The 26,256-nt window shown below is 38.2% G+C and overlaps 1 protein-coding gene across 1 annotated transcript in view; it reads left to right on the plus strand.

Moving 5' to 3' along the window:
* Nucleotides 1-25,992, plus strand: part of Pgap1 (post-GPI attachment to proteins inositol deacylase 1) — an 82,677-nt gene extending 56,685 nt beyond the window's left edge. Inside the window, exons 20-27 of the mRNA XM_045147423.1 lie at nucleotides 4,756-4,849; nucleotides 9,467-9,557; nucleotides 10,331-10,528; nucleotides 11,869-12,004; nucleotides 14,021-14,071; nucleotides 14,518-14,705; nucleotides 20,679-20,783; nucleotides 22,306-25,992. Coding sequence (XP_045003358.1) covers nucleotides 4,756-4,849; nucleotides 9,467-9,557; nucleotides 10,331-10,528; nucleotides 11,869-12,004; nucleotides 14,021-14,071; nucleotides 14,518-14,705; nucleotides 20,679-20,783; nucleotides 22,306-22,444 — 1,002 coding nt within the window. The 3' untranslated portion in view covers nucleotides 22,445-25,992. The remainder of the gene's footprint in view (nucleotides 1-4,755; nucleotides 4,850-9,466; nucleotides 9,558-10,330; nucleotides 10,529-11,868; nucleotides 12,005-14,020; nucleotides 14,072-14,517; nucleotides 14,706-20,678; nucleotides 20,784-22,305) is intronic.
* Nucleotides 25,993-26,256: the final 264 nt, after the last annotated feature.

The following is a 26,256-nucleotide window of genomic DNA, read 5'->3' on the forward strand; positions in this document are numbered from 1 at the left end:
GTAAAAATTGGAATTTGAAAAAATATTATATGCATTATCTCGTTTGATCCATAGAGTAGCCCGCTGAGAACCAGATTTTAATTATTATTAAATTTGTGAATAGAATAAAGTTCTTGAAGGTGGGGAGAGGGCTTAACAGTTAAAGGTACTTGCTTGCAAATTCCCTGGCGTCCATGTAAAGGTAGATGGAAAAAGTAGTGCAGGTGTCTGGCGTTCTTTTCCTCTGGCAGGGGACCCTGGCATGTACACATGCGCGCACATGTGCAAATAATTTTTTTAAATATTAGTTAACTTATTAACATTTTGTGCTAAATTATGTGGGGATAATTAAATCTAATTTTGAATTGTAAAATAGTATCCTGGAGTGCCTGGAGAGATGACTCAGTCAGTAAAGTTCTTAACCTTGCAAGCATGAAAACCTGAGTGCAGTCCCCAGGACTCAGAATAGTCAGGTGTGATGGCCCAGGATTGTAATTGAGTGTTAAAAAGGCAGAGACCAGCAGATCCCTGGGGTTTACTGGCCAGCTACTACAGCCTAATTAGTGAGCTGCAGGTCACTAAGAAACCTTGTCTTAGAGATAGTGGATGATATCTAAGGGATGATGTCCGCTGGTTTCCACATGCATGAACACACACTGCTAACCACACATGTACTTATAAACACCAGTAGGTTCATGACTACTTAAAATGTTCTAACATGTTAAAAGAATAGTTAAAAACTATCTCTTGTCATATAAAAGACTTCATGCTGTTGTGTTTTCGGCATGCTCAAAAGCATGTTACTGTGCACAGTGATTTATAGTAAAGACATGGCAGCCTCTTTTCTCCATATCTTCCCTGTGGCCCGTTTTTTCAGATTAGTCACAAGAAAATTCAAACTACCTTGGTATGCTATAATTAGGCATGATTGTATACTGGAAGAGGACAGAGTAATAATTTTGCTCATTTGTAGAAATCTTTCTACAAAGTAAGACTGTATTGGTGTCATAGTACCAAAGGTAGAGACTTTTCAAAATATCAAATGAAGAGCTTGTGCTAATTAGATCCTAAGATTATGAAAAATACAACATGCTCTTCTTCCATGCTTCCTTAATAATTTAGCTTATAGTTGCTAAGAAAATTAAGTCAAGTTGTATAATATATCTCATTTTTTAAAAATAGTATGTTTGGAGCCAGGCATGGTGGTGCACACCTTTAATCCTAGCACTTAGGAGGCAGAGGTAGAAGGATTGCCTTCAGTTCAAGGCCACCCTGAGACTACCTAGTGAAATACGGGTCAGCTTGGACTAGAGCAAAACCCTACCTCAAAAAACCAAAATAATAATAATGAGGTTGCATGTTACTGATACAGTGACATAAAACTGAGGAAAAATTATAATCACTTTGGAGAATCTTTAGCCTTTGAATATTTTTTCCACAAAATTAATTTTTTCCTGAAAAAATATATTTAGATGTTCCCTTTGACAATTTGTAGGAAAAAAGAGGTCAGAGCCAACTGCAAGTTACCTTTTCAAGATAATTACCTAAGTTCTAATTCCTGCAAGAAAGAAGTTGGACGTTGCTTGATCTTTAGATCTTTCATTCCTTTTTTTTTTTTTTTTTCTGAGGTGGGGTCTCACTCTGGCTCAGGCTGACCTGGAATTAACTATGTAATCTCAGGGTGGCCTCAAATTTACGACAATCCTCCTACCTCTGCCTCCCGAGTGCTGGGATTAAAGGTGTGCACCACCACGCCCGGCCCTATTTTTATTTATTTATTTGAGAGAGAGAAAGAGGCAGATAAATAGAAAAAGGACGTGCCAGGACCTCCAGCCATTGCAAATGAACTCCAGATGCATAGGCCCCCTTATGCATCTGACTCACATGGGACCCAGGGAATTGAGCCTCAAACAGGGGCCCTTAGGCTTCACAGGCAAGTGCTTAACCACTACGCCATCTCTCCAGCCCCTTTCATTCATTTTTGAGGCAGGACCTCACTCTAGCCCAAGCTATCTTGGAACTTACCCCATAGCTCAGGCTGGCCTTGAATTCACAGAGATCCTCCTTCCTCAGCCTCCTGAGCCCTGCGATTTTAGGTATGAGTCACACCTAGCTGATCTTTAGATTGTAAGAGAAAATAAAATCTAGGTTTTAAGGTGGAATCTTTTAAATTTTTTGATATTGACACCTAATTCAAAGGTGGAATGCCAAGTTAAATGTGTCTGTAGTTTAACGGTGATGTGAATTATTATTGGTTTAGTAGCACCTATGTACTCAGTTGTATCTATAGTCCACTATAATGCTCAGTGCTCTGAGCAATGGCTATTTGAAAGAAATTTTGCATTCAGAATGCTCTGATGAACCTGTTTTAAGATTCACAATTAATAACAGCTAACATTTTCAGTCACTTGGCCACGTGTCAGTTGCTATTTCAAATGCCTTATACAAATAATGCAGACACTTCACATTAAGCCTTTTATCCCTATGAGGTTACTGCTGTTCATCTCACTTTACTTTTTATGGGAGTATAGAAATAAGTAGGGTTACCTTACTAGCATAGCTAGTGAGAGGCAAAGCTGGAATTGAAATCCAGGGATCTGACCCCTGAGTCTATAGGCAGTTAACTATACTTTCATACTCTATGCTGGTCTTCCAACTCCTAGGCTCAAGGGCTTCTGCTGCCTCTGTCCCTCCCAGTACTGCCACACCAAGATTTCCTACCATACTCTACATAAATAAAGGGTACTGTCTATCTCCTACTATGTCATTACTGACAGTATCATTTAGGTTAAGTGGCTGAAAAAAAATGTCCTTTCCTATTTTACTCAACTTTTCCCTCCTGTTTAAAGCTATAAATACTTTTGAATATGGCCTTTAAGTTTAATATTTTAAATTGTATTCCATCTGGGAATAATTTACCTATTAGCATTTCTAACTTTTTGTTTCTTTAAAATTGTTTTGGTTACATGCACCTTTTTTGTGATTCAGTGAGTTTAATTGGGGTTGCTTGAATGAGCATGGTGGGGGTGAGTAACTTGCTAGTAGCCGTACCACTGAAGGAATGTTTCATCCTCTGCGCGCAACCATTAACTGCCAGTAACTCCTTGGGGAGGAGTGGGGGCCTCATGGGTTCCTCCACCATCCACAATGGGATATTAAGGGGCCCACGGCATGTCCTGAAGTCTGCATTTCATCACACTCTTCTCCATTTTCCAGTTCTCACATTTTTTTCTTTTACCTCTTCTGTAGTGTTCCCTGAGCCTCAAAAGCAATGGTAATAACATCCCATTTGTGGCTGAACACTCAATGACCACTTATTTTTAGCACTGTGACCAGTTTTTGCGTTTTCTCAATTGTCACTGCCCACTGCAAAAGGAAGCTTCTTTGACCAAAGCATTTATCTGTGGGCATAAACATAAATATTTAGAAGGTACCTGTTAACATTTATAATTGTTCAAAATAATTGATCTCCATACCTGAATTCTTTTTTAACTTGTAAGAGAGGGCTGAGAACAGAGAATGCATGGAAGATATTTAGTATTATTCCTGAAACATTAAATGCTCAATAGCATGCTTTGAAAAATACTATAGAAACTTTAGGAGAAACTAAACTTTTTGAAGCTTTACATAGTATTTGCATAAGCTTTAACTACCATAGTTTTTATCAGATTATCGAAATGTTTATGCTCCAAAAATACTCTGGAATAGAAATAAGCTTTAAGGTAAGTTTAACTTTAACAATTTACATTAGGTGCTGGAGAGAGAGCTCTGGTTAAAGGCACTTGCTATGTAAGCCTGCCAACTGGAGTGCAGATCCCAGCACCCCTATGAAGCTGGGTGCAGAGTAGCACGTGCGTGTAATCTGCACATGCCCTTGGTAATGGGAGGCAGAGCCAGGAGAGTCACAAACTTTACAGGCCACGCAGATGGACCTTTCTGGCAGCAAACAAGAGAGACCCTGTTTCAAGCAAGGTAGAAGGAAAAGACTGACTCCCTGAAATGGCCCTCTGTCCCCCATAGGAACATTTTTTAAAAATCGCTGGGCATGGTGGTACACACATTTAATACCAGAATTCGAGAGGCAGATGTGGGAGGATCACTATGAGTTTGAGGCCAGCCTGAGACTATGTAGTAAATTCTAGGTCAGCCTGGGCTAGAGTGAAACCGTACATTAAAAAACAAAAAAAAAAAATTGTTTACATTAACATTTCTTAGAAGAAGCACTTGCCAAACATGCACATTTGAAAATGTCACAGTTAGACCATTATTTTGTACAATTACTATATCAGTACACAAAAAGTACTTAGCTGCTCTTAATACAATCTGTTTAATACAGTTTGGACCAACTACAGTGACTTGAGGTAATATAATGGCTATGAACCGAGACTGAGTTTAAATTCTAATTTTATAAATTTTTCTAGTTTAGTGAAGGACATAAGAGGTTAATAAATGCAACTACAATGTTCTGATAGCTTGTCATGTGAGTTAACGTTCTAAATGCTTTATAGAATGACCATGTTCAATCTAAATGTCTATAACCACCCATATGCACTGTTAGCATGCCATTGTACTGACAAGCACATAGAGGAGAGGTTAAGTTACCTATTAACATTTGTATTTGCACAAGGTCTGAATTCTTTTGTCCTTGAAATATCTTTGAGACCACGTCAGGCAAAGCTGGAAGTCAAGATTTTAACTTTCTGCTTACTATAAAGGTACATTTGCATCATTGACATGAATATTTGGAAGTTGCCTATTGATGTGCCTGTTTTCTAGGTGGTTCGATTTCACGGTGGAGCTCTTCCTGCCTATGTTGTGTCCAGTATCCTTCTTGCTTATGGAGGACAGTTGTACTCTCTTTTCACTACAGGTAAAAATGCTAATACAAATTTTAACTTGCTCTTGTTATGAATGTTAAAGTAGAACAGTTGATTTTCATGTGTGCATGCACCCTTGTTGGTTTTTTCTCTTTCATTTGTCTCATTTTGTTTGGTTTGCAGTGCTGGGGATTGAACCTATAACATTGTGCATTCTAGGTGCTGCCTCTGAGCTAGATCCCAGAGTCCATGAGTACATTTAATTAGACTATGCAAAATTAGAAGACATGATAAGAAAGTTCTGCGAAATAACCACTGTCAACATCCTTAGAAACTCCAGTATAATGTGATTTTTGTGGCCAGTCTTCCCGGTTTTGTTTTGTTTTTTTTTTTATTATTTTATTTTAATTTCAGTTCTGTCATCAGTCAGCAATCCAACACTAATCTGGGGCACCTAGTCCTCAGGCCTCTAGTTTGTGTGATCGACAAATTGTTGGCATTCTCTTAACCTGTCACTTTTGTATCAATGCCATTTATTATTTGTTTGTTTGTTTGTTTGTTTTTGAAAGAGGGAGGGAGATTTGGTGCACCAGGGCCTCTAGCCACTGCAATCGAATTCCAGATGCATGTGCAACCTAGTGTGCATGTGCAGCCTTGTGTTTGCATCATCTTGTACATCTGGCTAATGTGGGATCTGGAGAGTCGAACATGGGTACTTAGGCTTCGCAGGCAAGTGCCTTAACTGTTAAGCCATCTCTCCAGCTCTCAACTCCATTTTTTAATGGAAGAAAATAACTTTACTTTGAATCTTAATTAACTTTTGGAAAACACATATAGGAATTAAGCATAGTAATCTTCAAATAGGTTTTTTGAGTATTTATGTCTTACAAAAAGGAAAAATAGGGGCTGGACAGATGGCTCAATGGTTAAGGTGCTTGCTTATGAAGCCTAATGACCTGGTACTTACATAAAACCAGATGTACAAGGTGGCATGTGCATTTGGAGTTTGTTGGCAGTGGTTAGAAGCCCAGATGTTCTTGTTCTCTCCCTCTCTCTCCCTCCCTCTCCCCCTCCCTCCCTCTCTCTCTCTCTCTCTCTCCCTCTCTCTCTCTCTCTCTCTCTCTTTCTCTCTCTCTCCTCCCTTGCAAATAAATAAATTAATGTTTTTAAAAGGGTAAATAGTTAAGTACCATGCACCTCAAAACTTTAATGATGGGTTGAGTATATAGCTAAGTGGTTAGAATTCTTCCTATTATTCATAAAGCTGCAAATTCAAACTTCAGCACCACATAAATCTGTTACAATGGGCCACACCTGTAATGCTAACCCTCAAGAGATGGAGGTAGTCTTCTCTTTATATGGTGAGTTTGAAGCCAGCCTGGAGTACATGAGACCCTGTCTAAAAAATTATGACCTAACATTACCAAGTAATTAAAAAAAAAAAAAGACTCAAGTTTCCAGATAAGATCCACACTTGTCATTTGTCATTAGATTTCATCATTAAATTTCTTAAGCTATAAGTTCCATCCTCCACCTCTTTTCTACACTCTTGTAATTTATTGATCACATTGTTTTTATCACAGTGTAGCTTTTGTGATTGTGTCCCATAGTGGGGTCAAATGTGTTCTTCTATCTTCTCTAGTTTTTGCAAATTAATAATCGGAGCTATGAGCTTTGGATCCTCTTCTCCCCGTGCCCAGGACTCTCACTGTTGCTGCTCCTGAAGCAACAGCAGAGATAATGTTCGTGTTGAATAAATGCTTCTGTATTAGCATCCCACCCTCTCAACACCCTTGTCACTTCTAGTTTATTCTTTCCTCTCAATATTCCCTCCCCTCCCTTTTACCTTTCTCTCTTCTACTTTTTCCTTCCTCCCTCATGTCTTTCTCCTCTCCCTTTTTTCGTCCTGTCCTCTTCCTTATTTCTATGGGCAAACACTTTACTAGTACTTTAAAAAAAAAATCTTACATATGGCTAAAGAAGACAGAAGATTCATGGTATGTCCCCCGAGTTCTCAAGGGCTTGACTCCTCTAAATCTTGACATCCCAGAGAAATTTCCTGGAATGTTTGAAATTTCTCTTCTGGGAACCTCTCAAGATGCAGGTGTCATTGGAGCATCTGTTGTCCATTGTGTTTCTGGTACCTAATATAATTGGCATTCAGTTTGCTGGTTCTGTTGCTGTGTTCATTTCTAGCACACTGAGAGAGTATTTGAAATGTATGTGCAGGCTAAGAGAAACCAACAAGAGGTGAGACAGTGTTGGACTGGCATCAGAGCCATGTGGCGCTCCAGGGTACCAGGGTAAGAGAGAAGGCAAGCCTAGACAGCTGAAGGAGTGGGTAACAGTGGAGCTGAAGCCTTGACTCCAGGTATGCTGCAGCCTGTGGCTCAGCAAGGGAAAAGATGAGGACGTGTTTATCCTAACCTTACTTCCCTCTCTAGTCCATAGCTTCAGCCTCCCAAGGCAAGAGCAAAGGGAAAAGCAAAGAATGATCTAGAAAAGATGTAGAACAAGTTAGCTGTCTCTCTTGCTTAAAAGGCAGTTGTGAATCCTCTGCACCATGTTTGTCTTCCTAAATGACTTTAATAAAAATCAGATGTCGGACTGGAGAGATGGCTTAGTGGTTAAGCGCTTGCCTGTGAAGCCTAAGGACCCCGGTTCGAGGCTCGGTTCCCCAGGTCCCACGTTAGCCAGATGCACAAGGGGGCGCACGCGTCTGGAGTTCGTTTGCAGTGGCTGGAAGCCCTGGCGTGCCCATTCTCTCTCTCTCCCTCCATCTTCCTCTCATGTCTGTCGCTCTCAAAAAAAAAAGCAAAAAAAAAAAAAAAATCAGATGTCTTTTCATGGCTTTTATGGACTTGCTGTTCCTTTTAACCTGTTAACCTATATTTCAGGAAGAGGGCAGCAGCATTACATATGATCTACCACAGGCTTAATTAAGAGGATATTCTGGTAGGATGAGCTCAGCCAGACTTGAATAGATTTCTGGTATATTTTGAAAAGGAAGACTTTTTTTTCTTTATTTCATCAGACTTGATAACTGATTTTAAATCATACAGGGTTTACTAGCTTGCTGCAAAGACTCCAGGGATACTTGACATTAGCTATCCTAGAGGATTTTAATATAGCATTATGTCTCAAACAATTAAGAAGTAATTCTGCACCAAATGTGTGTGTCAGAAGTCACCAGGGGATTGTATCCACCAGGGTGACTGTAGTAAAAAATATAATAACTCATGTTAACAAGGATATGGAGAAATTGAAACTCATATCACCACTTTAGAAAACAGTGTGACAAATTCCTCAAATGGCTAAGTAGAATTACCATATCTTATCATTTCCATTCCTAGGAACAAAACTAAGAGAAATCAAAGTTTATATTTATGTAAAGACTTGTAATCAGAGCTGGAGAGATGGCTTAGCAGTTACAGTGCTTGCCTGCAAAGCCTAAGGACCCATGTTCAACTCTCCAGATCCCACATAAGCCAGATGTACAATGTGATGCAATCACAAGGTTGCACATGCTCACTAGGTAATGAATGTATCTGTAGTTCTGTTGCAGTGCCTGAAGGTCCTGGCGCACCAGTTCTCTCTCACACGCTCACAAGCACTCTTGCTTGCCCTTACTCTCTCATTAAAAAAATTTTTACTAAAAGATTTTAAAAAAGACCTGTACACAAATGACATAAATGTTCATCTGTGTTATTCACAATAACCAAATTCACAATAACTTAAATTGTCCATCAATTTCCAACTAAATGGATCAATAAAATATAGTAGATCCATCCAATAAAATATTACTTAGCAATAGAAAGAAATGAAAGACTGGGGTGTAAGACAGTGGTAGAGCCCTTGCCTAGCATGCTTGAGTCTTCTTTGGGTTTGATCTCTTAATAACTCAAAAAAATGTTTAAGGATGGATGAAACTTGAAAAAATGTTAAGTGAAAGAAACTAATGACAAAGGGACCATCCCTTACATGGTTTTACTTATATGAAATGTTTAGAAGAGACATATCTACAACAGAAAATAGATTAGTGGTTGCCTACCAATGAACCGTTTTAAAAGTGAGCGTTTCTTTGAGAGTGCTGAAAGCGTTCTGACTAACTGTAGTGATGTGGTGATACAGGGCTAAAGATACTGAAAACCATTGCCTGTATCCACTTTAAATGAATAGAGGGTGTGGCATGAGAATTATGTTTCAGTAAAGCTATTCTTAAAAGTCACTTGGTGAGATTTATGAAAATACAGATTATGAAACCCTGGCTTTGATTCCCTTCATTTGCTTCACAGTGGCTGAATGTTTACTCTTGTATAAGAACCACTGAAGCCGGGTGTGGTGGCACACGCCTTTAATCCCAGCACTCAGGAGGCAGAGGTAGGGGATTACTGTGAGTTTGAGACCACCATGAGACTACATAGAATTCCAGGTCATCCTGGGCTACAGTGAGACCCTACCTTGAAACTCCTCACCCCCCAAAAAGTAATAATAAAGCACCACTGAATGACAATTACCTTTCATCTGTGATAATGCTGAAGATCCTTGCACTTAGGATTTTATTCTTGTTGCATGTATGTTACTCTTAGAGATAGTGCAAGAAGAAATATTCCTCAGACTGTGAATTTCTGTGAATTCTCTGTCGCAAACACGTTTTTCTTAATGGACAGGTTACTGCTTAGAGTACGCCACCATGCTGGACAAAGAAGCCAAGCCATACAAGGTGGATCCTTTTGTGATTATGATTAAGTTTTTGTTGGGGTAAGCTTTATTTGTCTTATAATTTTTAATTTTTTTATGTAAGGCATGTTTGATTCCATACTGTAGTAGAAATGTTCATATAAATTTGACAATTGGTCTGTCTCATTTCCAAACTTAGATTGTAAATAGACCAGGACTTTACATATAGATAAATGGTTCATGACCTTTGAGGAGCCCATTTGACAAAGACAAATTATTGCTGACTTAATGAAACAGTACCTTCGTTTTCCCTTCCCATAGAAAATGTAGTTGAGTTGTGTCCATACTAGCTGTTCTTGATTTATTTACATATGGTAATTTTTTTGTTGTTAAGAACCACTACTTACATCTTTTATTCTGTCTTTACAACTATTGTTGGATTTGTAACTTAAAAGAGCTCAAGAATATATGACTTCACACAGTGATGAGTATCAGTAAGTTGTATGGTGAGTCAGGACTTAGATATGTGATAAGTAGGCTCACTTAGAAAAGTCTTATTCAAAAGAATTAGAGCTGGGCATGGTGGTACATGCTTGTAGTCTCAGCATTCAGGAGGTAGAGGCAAGAAGATCAAGAGTTTATAGTCAGCCTTGGCTACCTAGCAAGTTAAGAGGGCAACCTGACCTACATGAAATCCTGTCTGGGAAAAAAGAACAAAAGAGTTATAATAAACTGAGTATTATAGAACTTCAAGGATCCTAAATAAATGATCTAATAACTCAAACTGTAAATCCTTAAATATCGGAGGTTGAACTATTTTTTTTTTTACTTTCACTGGCTTCATTTATCCACAGGTATAAATGGTTTAAGGAATTATGGGATGCAGTATTACTACCTGAATTAGATGCCATCGTTTTAACTAGTCAGAGCATGTGTTTCCCTCTTGTATCCTTGATTCTGTTTCTCTTTGGAACATGCACTGCCTACTGGAGCGGTCTGCTCTCTTCCACATCTGTGAGACTTCTTTCTTCATTGTGCCTAGCTTTGAAAAGGTAAAGTAAATATCTAAAAGCTTTCTTACTGTTCTTAGTTAAGAAAAAAAATAGGCTGGGATATAGCTTAGTGGTAAAGCATATACCTAGCATGTGCTAAGACCTAGGTTTGATCCTCAACACTGTAAAGAAAAGAGAAAAGTTAAACTCTGATAGGGAACCTTATAATTATTTTCAATAAACTATTTTCTAAGGAAAGATTTGTATTTAGCAAAATGTATGGGTTAGAGTTTGAGGTTACATCTTTATCAAGAGTCATTTATTACAAGTTACCTTTAATTTTGACCTTAATACCTAAAAGTTAATCCAAAAACTTGACAGATTTTACAGTTTTAAATCATTCTCAGGAAAGATTTTTCTCTGTAGTGCTGACTTCTATATTCACATTACAAGGCAAGAGACTCCAATCAGTCCTGTAGCACCTGAGCAAATAAAATGCAAAAAGGCTCTGGAAACATAGCCTACAGTTGTATTTTAAAGGCAAAGACAATTGGAATTTACAGTTACCAGTGGCTTTTCTGATAAACCCTCCATCTAGTTTCCTTCACTCCTCTGTATTAGACCTGTGTGCTGTGACCTACCATCATAAGGGATTGTGGCCCCGTTCTTCTTTCACCATTCCGAGGTCCTTCTGACGAGTTTCTGTCAATAAGAGCATTTGACATCTGAGGGATTGCAAAGCTTCAAAACTAGAAATTTGGTTTTCTGTAAAGACAAGATGAATGGCACAGGTGCTATAAATAATAGTCATCTTTACCAGCATGTTTTCTTTCTTAATACAAGTATCATCCATAGTGCGTCTGAAAAGGAGCTATCACAGTGTGTCCTAGAGCTTATAATCAATTTATGTAACCTCTTACCTTTATTTGAAAGGACTTTACTGTGTACCTTATGTATTAATAAGCAGGAGAGGGGCTGGTCAAATACTTTAGGTATTTAGGTATTTTCAGTGTCCTATCTCTGAAATTCTTGAGACAAGAGGTGTCTCCAATTGCAGTTTTTTAAGATTTTGAAAGATTTGCATATAGATGCTGAGAAATCTTGGGATGGGACCAAAGTCCAAACACAAAATTGTCTTGTTTCATACTACTTTTAATACATAACCTGCAGGTAATTTTACACAACATTAATGCACCTGCGTTTTCACTGAGACACATCACACAAGGTTCGATTTGGAATTTCAACTTGTAACATTATGTTGGCACTGAAAAACTTTTCAATTTTGGAGCATTTCTTATTTTCAGATTAGGAATGCTTAACCTATACGTTGTTTTCTTCTTCCATGTAGCTAGGTAATTAACTGTAACTATCTTTTCTAAAACCTTTTTTTTTTCTCCCAGGCCTTCTGAACTTCCTAAAGATACCAAGGTGATATCACCAGACTTACCGATTGTAACAGTTGTCTTGTTCATAGTCAGCTGGACAACTTGCGGAGCACTTGCTATGCTTCTGTCTTACGTTTACTATGTGTTTAAGGTATGTCACACCAGTATAGCCAGAATGCTGGGTCTTTGTATTAGGCACACATAGAATGTCCTATAGGCGTTTTTAACAAAAAAATTTTAAATACCTTGACTATAACATTCCATTGTGTAGTAGGTTTAAATATAAAATTTTTGAACATCTTGGTTATTTAACTTACATATAGTTAAGTACACAACTGAAATTATCAATCTGAGTTGTGTTTTGGTTAAAACAAAGGAAAAGGAGAAGATAAACTTTGAGTTCAATCATGTCTTGCTGTTACAAGTGTTAACTTATCTAACATGGTATTAGAACAAATTTATTCACACCTCTTTGATCATGAATGAGAGAAAATGGAATTTTTTATTGTGATCAATTTATTAGCCCTGAAATAGCATTAAATATTAATGGATATTGCTGAAAAATTAGACATAATAATAATTAAGCTGATAATTTTACTGAAGAAGCAAAACATTACCAGTATGTTGACAGCTTTGCAAGAAAATCCAGAAGGCATTCTTGTTATGGCTAGACAGTTGATATCACAGTAGATAATTATTTTTACTTTTATTTTACATAGTGGACAATTATACAAAGATATGTTTATGTCTGGATTGTGGGGGGGGAGTCATGGTATGGTTCTGTGTGGCGTGTGTGTGGTGTATGCACATATGTGTGTGCCCCTTGTGTGCGCATGTGGAGGCCAGAGGAGAATTTTCAGTGTTAGCCTTCCACTTGTTTCCTTGAGAAATAGCCCCTCACTGACCCTGGAGCTGCTGTTTATAGTCACACTGGCTGACCAGTGAGTCCCAGTGATTCTCCTGTCTTTGATTCCCACAGGACTGGGGTTACAGGTGTGTGGCCACATTTGGCTTTTTACTTGGGTACTGGGGATCAAATTCAGGCCCTTGTGTTTGTGTGGCAAGCTGTCTTACCCATTGATCCATTTCCCAAGCCATGTCTCTGTTTTAACTCACATATAAGTTGTAATTACTTTCAGGTGATTTTCTTTTAGCCTTTTATTTATTAGAGGTAGAGAGAATGGGTGCACCAGGGCCTGCAGCCACTGCAAACGATGTCCAGATACATATGCCACTTTGTGCATCTGGCTTTATGTAGATACTGGGGAATAGAACCTGGGTCCTTGCTTTTCATGCAAGCGCCTTTACCACTGAGTCTTCTCTCCAAACTGACTTTCAGTTTTTTTAAAGGAAATTTTTGTTCATCTGAAAAACTATCTAGAGCAACTTCAATTTATAAATGATATTTCTAGTATTTTTAATTAGGTTTTTCTAACAACTGACCTAATAAATGAAATATTAGATATTTAAGGGAAACCTAATGAATTAAATTTATAGATTTTTCTGAAAGTCCTATAAATATTTCACCGCCAAGTATAGTTGAATCGAACTTCTTTACCAATATGTTAAACATAATTAAACCTGTGACCTTCAAGACACACAAAAATTGCTATTGCAAGGTATTCAAACATAATTGGGACTGGGGAGTTGGCTTCGTGGCTAACGGTGCTTATTTGCAAAGCCTGATGGCCTGGGTTCAGTTCCCTAGTACCCACGTAAAGAAAGCCAGTGACGCACAGGGTGACACGTGCTGGAGGCACATGTTTGCAGAGGCAGAGGTAGAGGCAGGAGACCTAATCTGTAATAGTAAGTGTTTATCCTATTTCCTGAAAGAATGTTTTTAAACATTTAAATTAGTTTCTTCTTACTGAAATGTTTTTAAGTTTTGGGTGTGGGTTTTGTTTGGTTTTGTTTTTGGGTTTTTGTTGTTGGTGGTGGTTTGTTTTGTTTTTTTGAGAGAAGGTCTTAACTGTAGCCCAGGCTGACCTGAAACTCACTCTATTCTTAGCCTCGAACTCACAGCGATCCTTCTACCTCTGCCTTCCAGTGCTGGGATTAAAGGCGAGTGCCACCATGTCTCGTTGTAATAGTGCTTTTGAGTTTCAAATTTAAAAGTCTTTTCTTTTTGTTCCAAATACAAATAAAATTAGTTATTTCCTTTTTCTAGGTTGTTCATCTGCAAGCCAGCCTAACAGCTTTTAAGAATAGTCAACCTGTGGTAAGTTTTATTTAAATAACTTTAAGAAAAGTAAAGTTGAAGAATATGAAAACAGACTTGAGTTCTAAATGTAATTTGATCTTTGACTAGCTACATCACTACTGTTATTGTTTAAAAAACTGTTTTAAATTGTGTTTTGAATAATTACTTAGGTGGTTATATTCTCAACAATCAAAATAGGAACTTGAAAGAAATAGAGGTGGATGGGGCCATGTATGCTAGTATTTCCAAGTGTTCGTAAAGTTTAGGCAAAGGGATTGCTTGATTGCGAGAATTTGAGAACAACCGGGTAACATAATAAAAGTGTTTGTAATGTGTGTTTGTGTGTCCACACCTCTATGAAAAGATGCACTTATTACTTAAGTAATTGAGTGTGATTTTAAATAATATATTAAACTTACCTTTTTTACTCACTATCTTAACATTTTTACTTTATTGTTCTATAGAATCCCAAACACTCTAGAAGAAGTGAAAAAAAGTCCAATCACCATAAAGACACTTCAATGCACCATCTTCGTTTATCTGCCAGTGATACTGAAGACAGCCTCCGCATGCACAGCACTGTGATTAATTTGTTAACGTGGATTGTATTGCTTAGCATGCCGTCATTAATTTACTGGTTAAAGAATCTTAGGTATGTTTTATTTCTATAATTATAATTTAAGTGGGTCAGGTGGTAAATATCTCTTTAGGGGAGACTTGCTGGATTCCTAATGGTCCATGAAAATTGCTCAATAACAGGAAGCATTGACATTTTCACACATGCCATGATAATACAAGCGTTGGAAATATAAACTTCCATAAAAGTCAACCAAAAAAGTGATTTATAGTCTTTTTGCAAAACAAACTTTAAATTTTGATAAGCTTTATTAGCATATATTAAGTAAACCAAATAATGGGTTTCATCTTGGCACTTTGGCACATGTGTATACTTTGATCATAGTCATCCAGTAACCCTCTCTTGCACCTGCTTCTCTGTCCTCTTAGTAACCCTCTTATAATTTTTTTGTTGTTGTTTATTTTCATTTATTTGAAAGTGACAGAGAGACAAAGAGGTAGAGAGAGAGAGAGAGAGAGAGAATGGCGAGCCAGGGCTTCCAGCCTCTGCAAACGAACTCCAGACGCGTGCGCCCCCTTGTGCATCTGGCTAACGTGGGACCTGGGGAACCGAGCCTCGAACCAGGATCCTTAGGCTTCACAGGCAAGCGCTTAACCCCTAAGCCATCTCTCCAGCCCAGTAGCCCTCTTATACTTTGGTATCTTCATTAAATCTTTTAAAAGTTATCTTAGCAGTTTATAAACCAGTTTTTATTTAACCCACACTTTTTACAATTTTTATTTATTTGCAAGTACAGAGAGAGAGAAAAACAAAGAATGGGCACTCTGGGCTAGAGAGATGGCTTAGCAGTTAAGCACTTGCCTGTGAAGCCTAAGGACCCTGATTCAAGGCTCGATTCCCCAGGACCCACATTAGCGCGATGCACAAGGGGTACATGTGGCTGGAGTTCGTTTGCAGTAGCTGGAGGCCCTGATGCCCCCATTCTCTCTCTCTCTCGCTCGCTCTCTCTTTCTCTCTCTCTCTCCACCTCTTTCTCTCAAATAAATAAAATTTTAAAAAATTAAAAAAAAAAAGAATAGGCACTCCAGATCCTCTAGCCATTGCAAATGAACTCCAGTTACATGTGCCACCATGTGCAACTGGCTTTACATGGGTACTGGGGAATCTCATCTGTGGTGTTAGGATTTGCAGGCAACTGCCTTAACCACTGAGCAGTCTCTCCAACACCATCTTTTTAAAATTTAATCTACATTGCACACATGAGGGGGGGAAAAAGTGTGTTATTTGTTTTTCTGAGTCTGACTTATTTCTTTAAACATGATAATTTCCCATTCCATCCTATTTTTGTTTTGTGTTTCAAATAACATGTTTTTCTTTATGGCTAAATAACTTCTCAAGCTTGCTTTTTTTTTTTTTTTTTGGAAAAAAAAGGTATCTTTTTGTTTTTTGTTTTTTTTTTTAATTTTTTTTGTTGTTGTTCATTTTTTATTTAGTTATTTGAGAGCGACAGACATAGGGAGAAAGACAGATAGAGGGAGAGAGAGAGAATGGGCGCGCCAGGGCTTCCAGCCTCTGCAAACGAACTCCAGACGCGTGCGCCCCCTTGTGCATCTGGCTAACGTGGGACCTGGGGAACCGAGCCTCGAACCGGGGTCCTTAGGCTTCACAGGCAAGCGCTTAACCGCTAAGCCATCTCTCCAGCCCCTCTTTTTGTTATTTTTAAAAATACTTTTAGGGCTGGAGAAATGGCTTAGCAGTTAAGGTTCTTACTTGCCTTTGAAGCCTAAGGACCCAGGTCAGTTTCCCCAGTCCCATGTAAGCTAGATGTACATGTTGGCACATGCATCTGGAGATTTTTGCAGTGGCTAGAGACCCTGGCATGCCCAATCATATTCTCTGTCTCTCTAATACGTAAATAAAAATAAAGTATTAAAAAACAATTTTTATTTGCTAGCATGTACATGTCGGGGTGGGGGTCACACTAGGACCTCTTGCCCCTGCAAACAAACATCATATGCCTACTTTGAAATTGAACCTTAGACTATAGGTTTTGCAAGTAAGTTCATTTAACTGTTGAGGTAACTTCCCAGCTCTTTATCCATTCCTCTGTTGATGGACATTTAGCCTCATTCTATTACTTAGCTATAGGGATTATTGCTGCAGGAACATATGCCAGCAATCTCCATTGTATAGAGTCTTTGCTCTGGATTGCTTTGCTTGTTTAGTCATTTGCAGGTTCAAATGATCTCTCTGTTGTCTTAACTAGTTCTGTGAAGAGTGGCATTGGAATTTGGATAGAGAGTCACTTAATCTATAGATTTCTTTCTATAATACAGCCATTTAAACTATACTAATGATATTAATTCTGCTGGTCCATGAACATGGAAGGTCTTTGAATCTTCAGTTTTCCTCAGTTTCTGTCTTTGTTAGTTTATAGGTTTTATTGTAGAGGTACATCACCTCCTTGGTTAGGTTTATTTCTAGGTATTTTACTGATTTTTTTTTTTTAGATTATTTGTCTGATTTCTTTGTCAGCATGTTTGTTATCAGTACAAAGAGAAGTTTTAAATTTTTATATGTTGTTTTTATATCCTGCTATTTTGCCAAAACTGTTTTGGTGATCAAAGAGGTTTTGGTGCAATTTTTGGATCTTTGAAGAATTGGTACTCTAGGGGCTGAAGAGATGGCTTAGCAGTTAAGTGTTTGCCTATGAAGCCTAAGGACCCTGGTCGAGGCTCAATTCCCCGGGACCCACGTAAGCCAGATGCACAAGGTAGCACATGCTTCTGGAGTTTGTTTGCAGTGGCTGGAGGCCCTGGCACGCCCATTCTCTATCTATCTGCCTCTTTTTCTCTCTGTCTGTCACTCTCAAATAAAAATAATTTTTTGGGCTGGAGAGATGGCTTAGCGGTTAAGCGCTTGCCTGTGAAGCCTAAGGACCCTGGTTCGAGGCTCGGTTCCCCAGATCCCACGTTAGCCAGATGCACAAGGGGGCGCACGCATCTGGAGTTCGTTTGCAGAGGCTGGAAGCCCTGGCGTGCCCATTCTCTCTCTCTCCCTCTGTCTTTCTCTCTGTGTCTGTCGCTCTCAAATAAATAAATAATTTTAAAAAAAACATTAAAAAAATAAATAAATAATTTTTTTTAAAGAAGAATTGGTACTCCTAACATTTCATATATATATTCACAGTGGTCATATTTAGGCAATCTTCTTAATCTCTTCTGATTTGGTATGAAGTCCACTCTGTCAGATATAAACTTAGCTATTTCTACTTAGTTTCAGATTTTTTTTACTTGGAATGTTATTTTCCATCCTTTCAATTTCAATCTGGTTTGTATCTTTGCCAGTAGATGAGTATCTTGCAGACAGCACACTGTTGAATTTTGAATTTTTTATTTTTTAATCAGCTCAGCCAATTTGTTTTGTAATTGGAAGGTTAAGGCCATTTACATTTAGTGTAGTTATTGGAAGGTATTACTAATTTCTCCTTTCTTTGTTTTAGAGATATGTTGATTTACTGAGTTAATAATGTTAAAACTATTTCCTCAGTCTCATTTGCTTCTTAGTTTTCTGGTGAGATTACTCTTTCCCACAGTCTTGTGCTCATGTGCGTCTTCATCTTCTCTGTGGTTTGCTGTAAACATCTTCTGCAGTGCTGGTTTAGTGGCCCTCATTTGCTTTAGATAATGTTTATCATGGAAGGTCTTACTCTGTTTCACATTAAAAGGATAACTTGCCTGGGTTTAGTAATCTTAGCAATTACTTGGTTTCAGGACTTAAATATAGCCATCCAAGTCAAGCATAGGAGTCTAAGGCAGAAAGTTAACAAGTTCAAGGCCAGCCTGAGCTACATAGCAAGCTCCAAATCTACTTGGGCTGCATAGCCAAACCCAGTCTCAAAAATTAAAAAAAAAAAAAAAATACATCATTTCATGTTGTTATGTCCTTAGGGCTTCTGATGAGAGAGCTAGTGTTCTGATGTTCTTAAATGCCTTCATAAGTGCATTGGCACATTCATCTTAAAGCTTTCAATATTTTGTTTATTCTGATCTTTGGCACTTTTAATTGTAGCGTGCCAATAGATACATTCTTCTTCAGTGTGTTTAAGTTCTAATGACTCTTATACTTGGATATTCATTTCTTTCCCTAGAATTTGAGGGGGACTTGCTATATTTCACTAAATGGGTGACCTGTTTTTAATCTTAATTCCCTCAGATACACCACAAATTAATTGGCTTGGTATCTAAATCATGTCCCGGAGGTCTTGTGATGTGTCCATGATTTTTTTTCTCTTTTTTCCTCCTTCCCTTCCCATTTCTTTTCTTTCTCTTTGAACAGTTATAGAATCTTGTCTTCAATCCCTGATATTCTTTTTTCCACGTGGTCTAGTTTATTAGTTATGCTTTCTTTTGAGTTTTTTTTTTTTTTTTTATTTCAGCACAAGCAAGAGAGAGAACATTGGCATGCCAGGGCCTTAGACACTGAATTCACACTCCAGATGCATGTACCACCTAGTGGGCATGTACAGCCTTGAGCTTGCCTCACCTTTGTGTATCTGGCTTAAGTGGGATCTAGAGAATAGAATATGGGTCCATAGCCTTCTCAGGCAAGCACCTTAACTGCTAAACCATCTCGCCAGCCCCTCTGAGTTTGTAAAATATTATTTATTTATTTGTGAGAGTAAGAAAGATAGACTATAGGGGTGTCAGGGCCTCTGCAAACAAACTCCAGATACATATGCCACTTCATGTGTCTGGCTTTATGTGGGATCTAGGGAATAAAACTCTGGTGAGTAGGATTTGCAAGCAAATGCCTTTAACCACTGAATCATCTCTCTAATCCCCACCATTGAATTTTTTAATTGATTTGTTAAGCTTTTAATTTCCAAGATTTACATTTGACATATTCAGAAATTCCATGTCCTTGTTGAGTTTCTCATCCACTTCATTGGGATGAATATCTCTTCTAGTTTCATATGGAGAGGTTCTTCTTTACCAGTAACCTTCTCTTGAGGATTTATTCCCTATTCCCACTCAATGAGGAGAAAACAGACTTCCACACCACCATTAAATACCACTGCCATAAAACCACCAAGCCAACTAGATACAGAACTACAATAAAGTCAATTCAGTGGCTGAGGAGATGGCTCAGTGGGTAAAACACTTGCTGTTTAAGCATATGGGCTTCTGTTGTATTTCAAGAGCACACATAAAATCCAGATGCAGTAGGACACATCTGTAACCCCAGTGCTCCTACCATGAGATTGGAGATGGAGACAGGAGAATTCCCAGAAATTCACAGGCCAGCTAGCCTGATGTTCACAGTCGTGAACAAGAGATCCTACTTCACAAAGGTGGAAGCTGAGGACTGACTCCCAAGACTCTGGCCTACACACACACACACACACACACACACACACACACACACACTCTCTCTCTCTCTCTCTCTCTCTCTCTCTCTCTCTCTCGTAGGTGTGTGCCCACACTCACACAAAGATTTTTTAAAAATCACTTACAAATGATCAATTCAAGACAATTCTGTATAACCAGTAACCATCTCAAAGAAAGTAGTAAAAATTGTGTGTGATAAAGTAATAAAGATAAAATTAATAGCAGTAACCAAATAAAATAATGGAAGGGGCAGAGAAAGAAGCAAGGTGAAATAAGAAAAAGGAACATGAGGACGATTGAGAGAAAAGACCAAGAGATAAATTACTTGATAATTAAATTTAGAAATTAATACAGTTAGATAAAGAACAAAAATACATGTATTTAAGAAATAAAATAAAAATGATGCTAAAATATAGTGAAAAAGTAAAAACAACAACAAAAACTCAGTGGGGCCTGGCATGGTGGCCCAGGCCTTTAATCCCAGCACTCAGGAGGCAGAGGTAGGCCAGGCTGAGACTCCAGAGTGAAATCCAGGTCAGTCTGGGCTGGAATTTTACCCTGCCTTAAACAGACCTCAACAAACTTACTGATTTTATTCGAATAATTTAAAATCATTCTGCTTTGTTAATAAATACTTTATTTCTTTTTCTAATTTTAGGTATTATTTTAAACTTAATCCTGATCCATGTAAACCATTGGTATTTATCCTTATTCCAACTATGGCAATTCTTGGAAATACTCACACAGTTTCAATAAAATCAAGGTATAGTAATATGCTGTTCCTAGCCCCATCAGTGTTTATTTAAAACATACTCTATTGTATTTAATTTGATGTTCCTAAAAGTAAAGCCATAATATTATATTCAGATATATGATACTTGTTTTCTTAAGTGTAGGTTGTATTTGTTGGGAAATAATAAAGTGAGTTTTTTCTCATAAAATTTAATCTTTAAGTGATATGTCTAAGACTTCCCAAAAGTACAGGAAGAAGTGTAGGTAAGTGATGTTGGCTATAAGTTAAGTCATTTTTTTTTTATTTTTTATTTTTTATTTTTTAATTTTATTTTTATTTATTTGAGAGCGACAGACACAGAGAGAAAGACAGATAGAGGGAGAGAGAGAGACTGGGCGCGCCAGGGCTTCCAGCCTCTGCAAACGAACTCCAGACGCGTGCGCCCCCTTGTGCATCTGGCTAACATGGGACCTGGGGAACCGAGCCTCGAACCGGGGTCCTTAGGCTTCACAGGCAAGCGCTTAACCGCTAAGCCATCTCTCCAGCCAAGTTAAGTCATTTTTGAAGCCAGGTAATAGGTACAGGAGTTTATTTTGCCACCATCTGCTTTGCATCTGTGATGGACACAATAATACTGGATTTCTCATTCTTTGATTGTCTCTCTGGGAGGACTTTTCAGTTGATCCTGAGAGATATTTGCAACTATTCTACAATTAAGTGGATCTGGGGTTTAAATTTTGACATAGGAGCCAGGTGTGTTATACACCTATAATACTAGCACTTGGGAGGTAAAGAATCAGGAATTTAATAAAGGCCAGCCTAGGCTACATGAGACCATGTCTCAAATAATAACAATCAGTAAACAATTAAGTATTAACAAGTAAATTTTTACTTGGTCATTTACTAGCACATAGATAGTTCATGGGCAATTTTCTTAACCTTAGTTCCTGTTTTTAAAGTAAAAAGAAGATAGTTTTCCTGAAAGTAGTTGTACTTTAAAAATATTTAATGTTAATGTTGCTCCTTTTGTTGAGACATCAAGATAGGAGCTTTTGTTTGTTTGGGTCTTTCTTTTTTTTTTTTTTTTTTCTTTCTCTTTTTGCTATTATAAGTAGGATTAAAATAAACATTTCTGTAGCTATGTCTTAGAGATCGTTAATGATATTAAGGTAAGTTTTTAGAGGTATAATTGCTAAAAGTCCAACTGCATTTTAAGTTTTGAAAGATTAATAAAAGATATTTTCTCAGTATAAATATTTTTCCCTTTTTTCATTCCATAAAAATTACACCATTTAAAATCACCTAGATACTAGGGGCTGTAGCACATGTCTGAAACTCCAGCATCCAGAAGGCTGAGACAAAGAGCATCATGAGTCTGAGGCCAGCCTGGTCTACATTGCAAAACCCTATCTCAGAAAATTAAAAAATAGATATTTGCAAACAAAATCACTTACCACGCTGACTTTCCAAAGCCTTATGAAAGACTGTCCTATTTCATTTAGGCTCATAGTGTGGTTTGTATACTAATGCATATTTCTCTGTCTCTTTGCAGCAAATTGTTAAAGACTGCCTCACAGTTTCCGCTTCCCTTGGCTGTTGGTGTGATTGCTTTTGGCTCAGCACACTTATACAGGGTCCCATGCTTTGTTTTCATTCCTCTTTTACTCCATGCATTATGCAACTTTATGTAAGACTGGACTTAAGGAATGACAGAATGATTTATGCCATTAGAGCCAGTAATAGAGTGAACATACAGACCCACCAACGTGAACAGCAAGGTCCTTTGGAGAAGACAAGTCTATTTTTACAGTCTTGAAAATAGGAAATTAGTTTTGTAATGCTTGAGGAAAGTAGTGAAGCATGGTTTCATTTCGTGGTGTAGCGTCTGTATAGTAGTCATTTTGAGAAGTGAGTGGAGGGATGTGGCGACCACCAGCCTTGAGGACTCCTGCGCGCGCCAACTGCTCTGTTCTTCGTCTGCATCAGGATGCCTCCGGGAGCCTCCACAGATGCAGCCTTGTTTGTAATCTCACGTGAAGCTTCCATTTGTTTTGTCAAACGTTCTTCTGAAAAGTGGTTTTTACATTTGCCATAGTTTACATATTGAAAATAAGTCCTACGAGATTGTTGAAATTCACAACTGCTTCTCAGAAATGAAAGCCTCAAAGGAACCTTTGGTCAGGTTTTGGCAGCCATGCTGAACGAGGGTAGATCTTGTGTCCTCTTACATCTGTGGGAAACTCTTCCATTGTAAGGAGATAGATTTTCGTTAACCAATGCAAAACTGATAGATGGAGGTATGATTCACATTCATTATGTATCCATTGGAATCCGTCATTTGATTAGTTGTCCTGGTGGCTGCCAAAGTGCCTCAGTGATGATCAGTTGTGAAAACAGGCAAATTACAGTGGCTGGAAACAGCTACATTGGCACCATTTTTATCTTCCTGTTGGGAGAAAGTCAATACACAATCAAGCCCCATATTGTATTGAATGTGAAAACTAAACTCTTCCTAGGGTAACAGTAAGTGACTGGTACCCCATTAATACCATAAATATGAACATTAGATCTGAACAGATTGGAGACTTTAGCCACTAGGTTTAACGGTGGGGTCTTGATTTGCCTGGATCACTCCAAGGATTACTGTCTGACCAATGAGGGTGACATTTCATTTCTTTTAAAATTTCAATTCACTGTTATCTACAAAAACATGAGGAAGAAAGTCATGGATCAAAGAAGAATCTAGTTCCTCTTTGCCTTCGGTTGGAAAGTCAGGCTGAGATGGGCCTGGCTCTCGGGGCCCTCCACTTAGATGGGGCTGCTCTAAACACCCAGACTTCTCAAGCAAATCCTTAAGTTTCAGTGATGCTGCAGTTGCCCTTGAGAACGGGTGTCCTTACTTGTACCAGGAATGTCCTACTTGTCATGTCTGTTGCTGCACCTGCCATCACAGCCTCTCAGCAACTACTGCCAACTAGAGGTTCCTCTCCTTTACTCGCTCTCCAAGCTGCTCCCTGCCCCGTCAGTCCTTCCTCTTCATGTTATCTGTCACCAGTGCGGTTTGTGGGCGTGTGTGATCCCACTGTCCTCTTTTTCAGTTTCAAGCTTCTTGTTTGGGATTCATACCGTCACTTACTAAGACCATGAAAGGAAAGTGAGCGCCTCACCCTAGACATGCTCTTGTTTCAGAGAAGTATGACAAAGGATAAACTTAGAGCACTTGGGTGCTGAGTATATGAGAGGAAAGAGAATGTAATCAATTATACACTTGATTCATGGGCAGCCCCAGTGTGTGTTTAAAAGGGGATCTATCTGTTTAAATTTTGCCATACACATACGTTTATACATGTGGCATATTTTATTCTGCTACTAATATATAGTTTATCTCAAGTTAGAGGTTAAATGTATGATTTATCTTTATGAATTCGAACTTAGGCCTGTATATAGGACAATTCATTAATTTGGATCTTTATTGACAGCCATGATCATTCATGAAATCTGAAGTCTCCTTGTTGAATGAGTACTAATCATGAATAAAATGTAGCAGACTTGAGTCTGTCACTCATGAGTAGGACATTCATTTTGAAAGCAGCAGATTAGGCACACTAATTCTCAAAAAAAGTTTTTGGGTGAATGTACTTACCAATAAGGGCCTATTTAAATCAGGAAAACATTTCATTTCAAGGACTGTAGAATGGATTCTAATGAACCATTCTATCAACAATAGAAACGTGGACCTTTAGCTATTCAAGACATACACAGATACACATACATGTATACAGTCAGACATAGTTTGACAGAGCCTTCATCAAGCACTTTACACAATAGCTAGGTAGGTTCTGTCTGAAGATTAGCAACATTTCTGTCACTTGTAAAGGAAATTCCTTCCCCTCAAAATTATGTTTTATCAAGCCAGGTGCGATGGTCACACCTTTAATGCCAGTACTCACAAGGCAGAGGTAGGAGGATCACCATGAGTTCGAGGCTACCCTGAGACTACAGAGTGAATTCCAGGTCAGCCTGGGCCAGAGTGAGACCCTTCCTCAAAAAATGAAAACAAAAAGTTATGTACTATCATGTTTACAACGTACATTAGTAGCTGATTAAAATAGTGCAGCCCTATTAGCAACATTCCTAAAAATGAAGTTATTTATTGGCAATTGAACTAGAGAATACTACAGCAAATTTCTGAGTTCCAGTGTTATAGTATTTTAAAACAAGAAATTGGGCTGGGGAGAGTTCACTGTGCAGAGTGCTTGTCTGGTGCATATACAGCCCCTGCACTGCACAAGCTAGGCATGGTGGTTCACTCCTGTAATAACCCCAACACTCAGGGGCTGAGGCAGGAAGATTAGGAGTTCAAGGTCATCCTTAGCTACATAGGGAGTCTAGAGTCCAGACTACATGAGACCTTGTCAACAAACAGAGTTAATTTGGAGAAACCACCTTATTTCTCAGTATTTCTGAAGCTCCCTGTTAGAGTTATCACTATCATAATAGAAATTGCTTGTGTGTGTGCATACATGGATTTGCATACATGTGTGTACACATGAGTCCCAAGGATTGAACCCAGAGCATTGTGAATGCTAAGCATGTACTCTACCTCTGACCTATACTCCAAGTCCTTATTTATATGCATATAATTTTTTTTTTTTTTTTGCTGAATTGATTCATGTCAAAAATAAAACCAGTGCCACTAACTTTTTTCTTGGTTATCCCCATAATGAAAATATTTTAAAGTTATTCTAAAGAAGCTTTTTACATGTAGTTAACATTGATTTTGAACCTATTCAGTATATACTAAGCATATATATAAATACAAAATTTTTCATAATTTTAAATACATACCTTTTGTTGAATAAACTTACACAGTATTCATGTAATTATCTAGTGAAGAAGAACCAGAGGCCGTAGTTGGCAGGCCTGTTAACCGTCGCTCGTGTGACCATCACACACAATTTGTACAAGGCAGATTTTGTTCATTATCTAGTCCCCGTGCTTTCCTTAACTCTGCGTACTTTTCACTCATTGCATAACACATTCACCCTTGAGAACTCAGCAACACTTACAGAAATGGTCAGAGGAACTAAAGGAAGTAAGACTGGGCTTTCAATTTAGTTCATTTTTTTAATTTTTATTAGTTTTCTATTCAGCAAATATAGGCAGTTTGGTACCATTATTAGGCTTATCCATGACCTACCCCCTCCCCAGTGGCCCCTCCTTGTTGATGTATGTGGGTCATGCATTGTGGTGTTAGCCCACAGTTATTGGTACGATAAATGTCTCTGCATATCATGACCCAACATGTGGCTCTGACATTCTTTCTGCCCCCTCTTCCGCAAAATTTCCCTGAGCCATGTTGGGTTCATTTTTGGTCTGCCTCAGTGATGAGGTGTTGGGGGCCTCTGAGGCTCTGGCTCTCTGATTTGGTAGGAGTTGATTTTTCTCTGTGTTGGTCTCCTTCCCCCTTATGCTGGTATCCGGTTCATCATGAAAACAGTAC

This window comes from Jaculus jaculus, chromosome 4 (assembly GCF_020740685.1).
Source record: "Jaculus jaculus isolate mJacJac1 chromosome 4, mJacJac1.mat.Y.cur, whole genome shotgun sequence".
NCBI lineage: Eukaryota > Metazoa > Chordata > Mammalia > Rodentia > Dipodidae > Jaculus > Jaculus jaculus.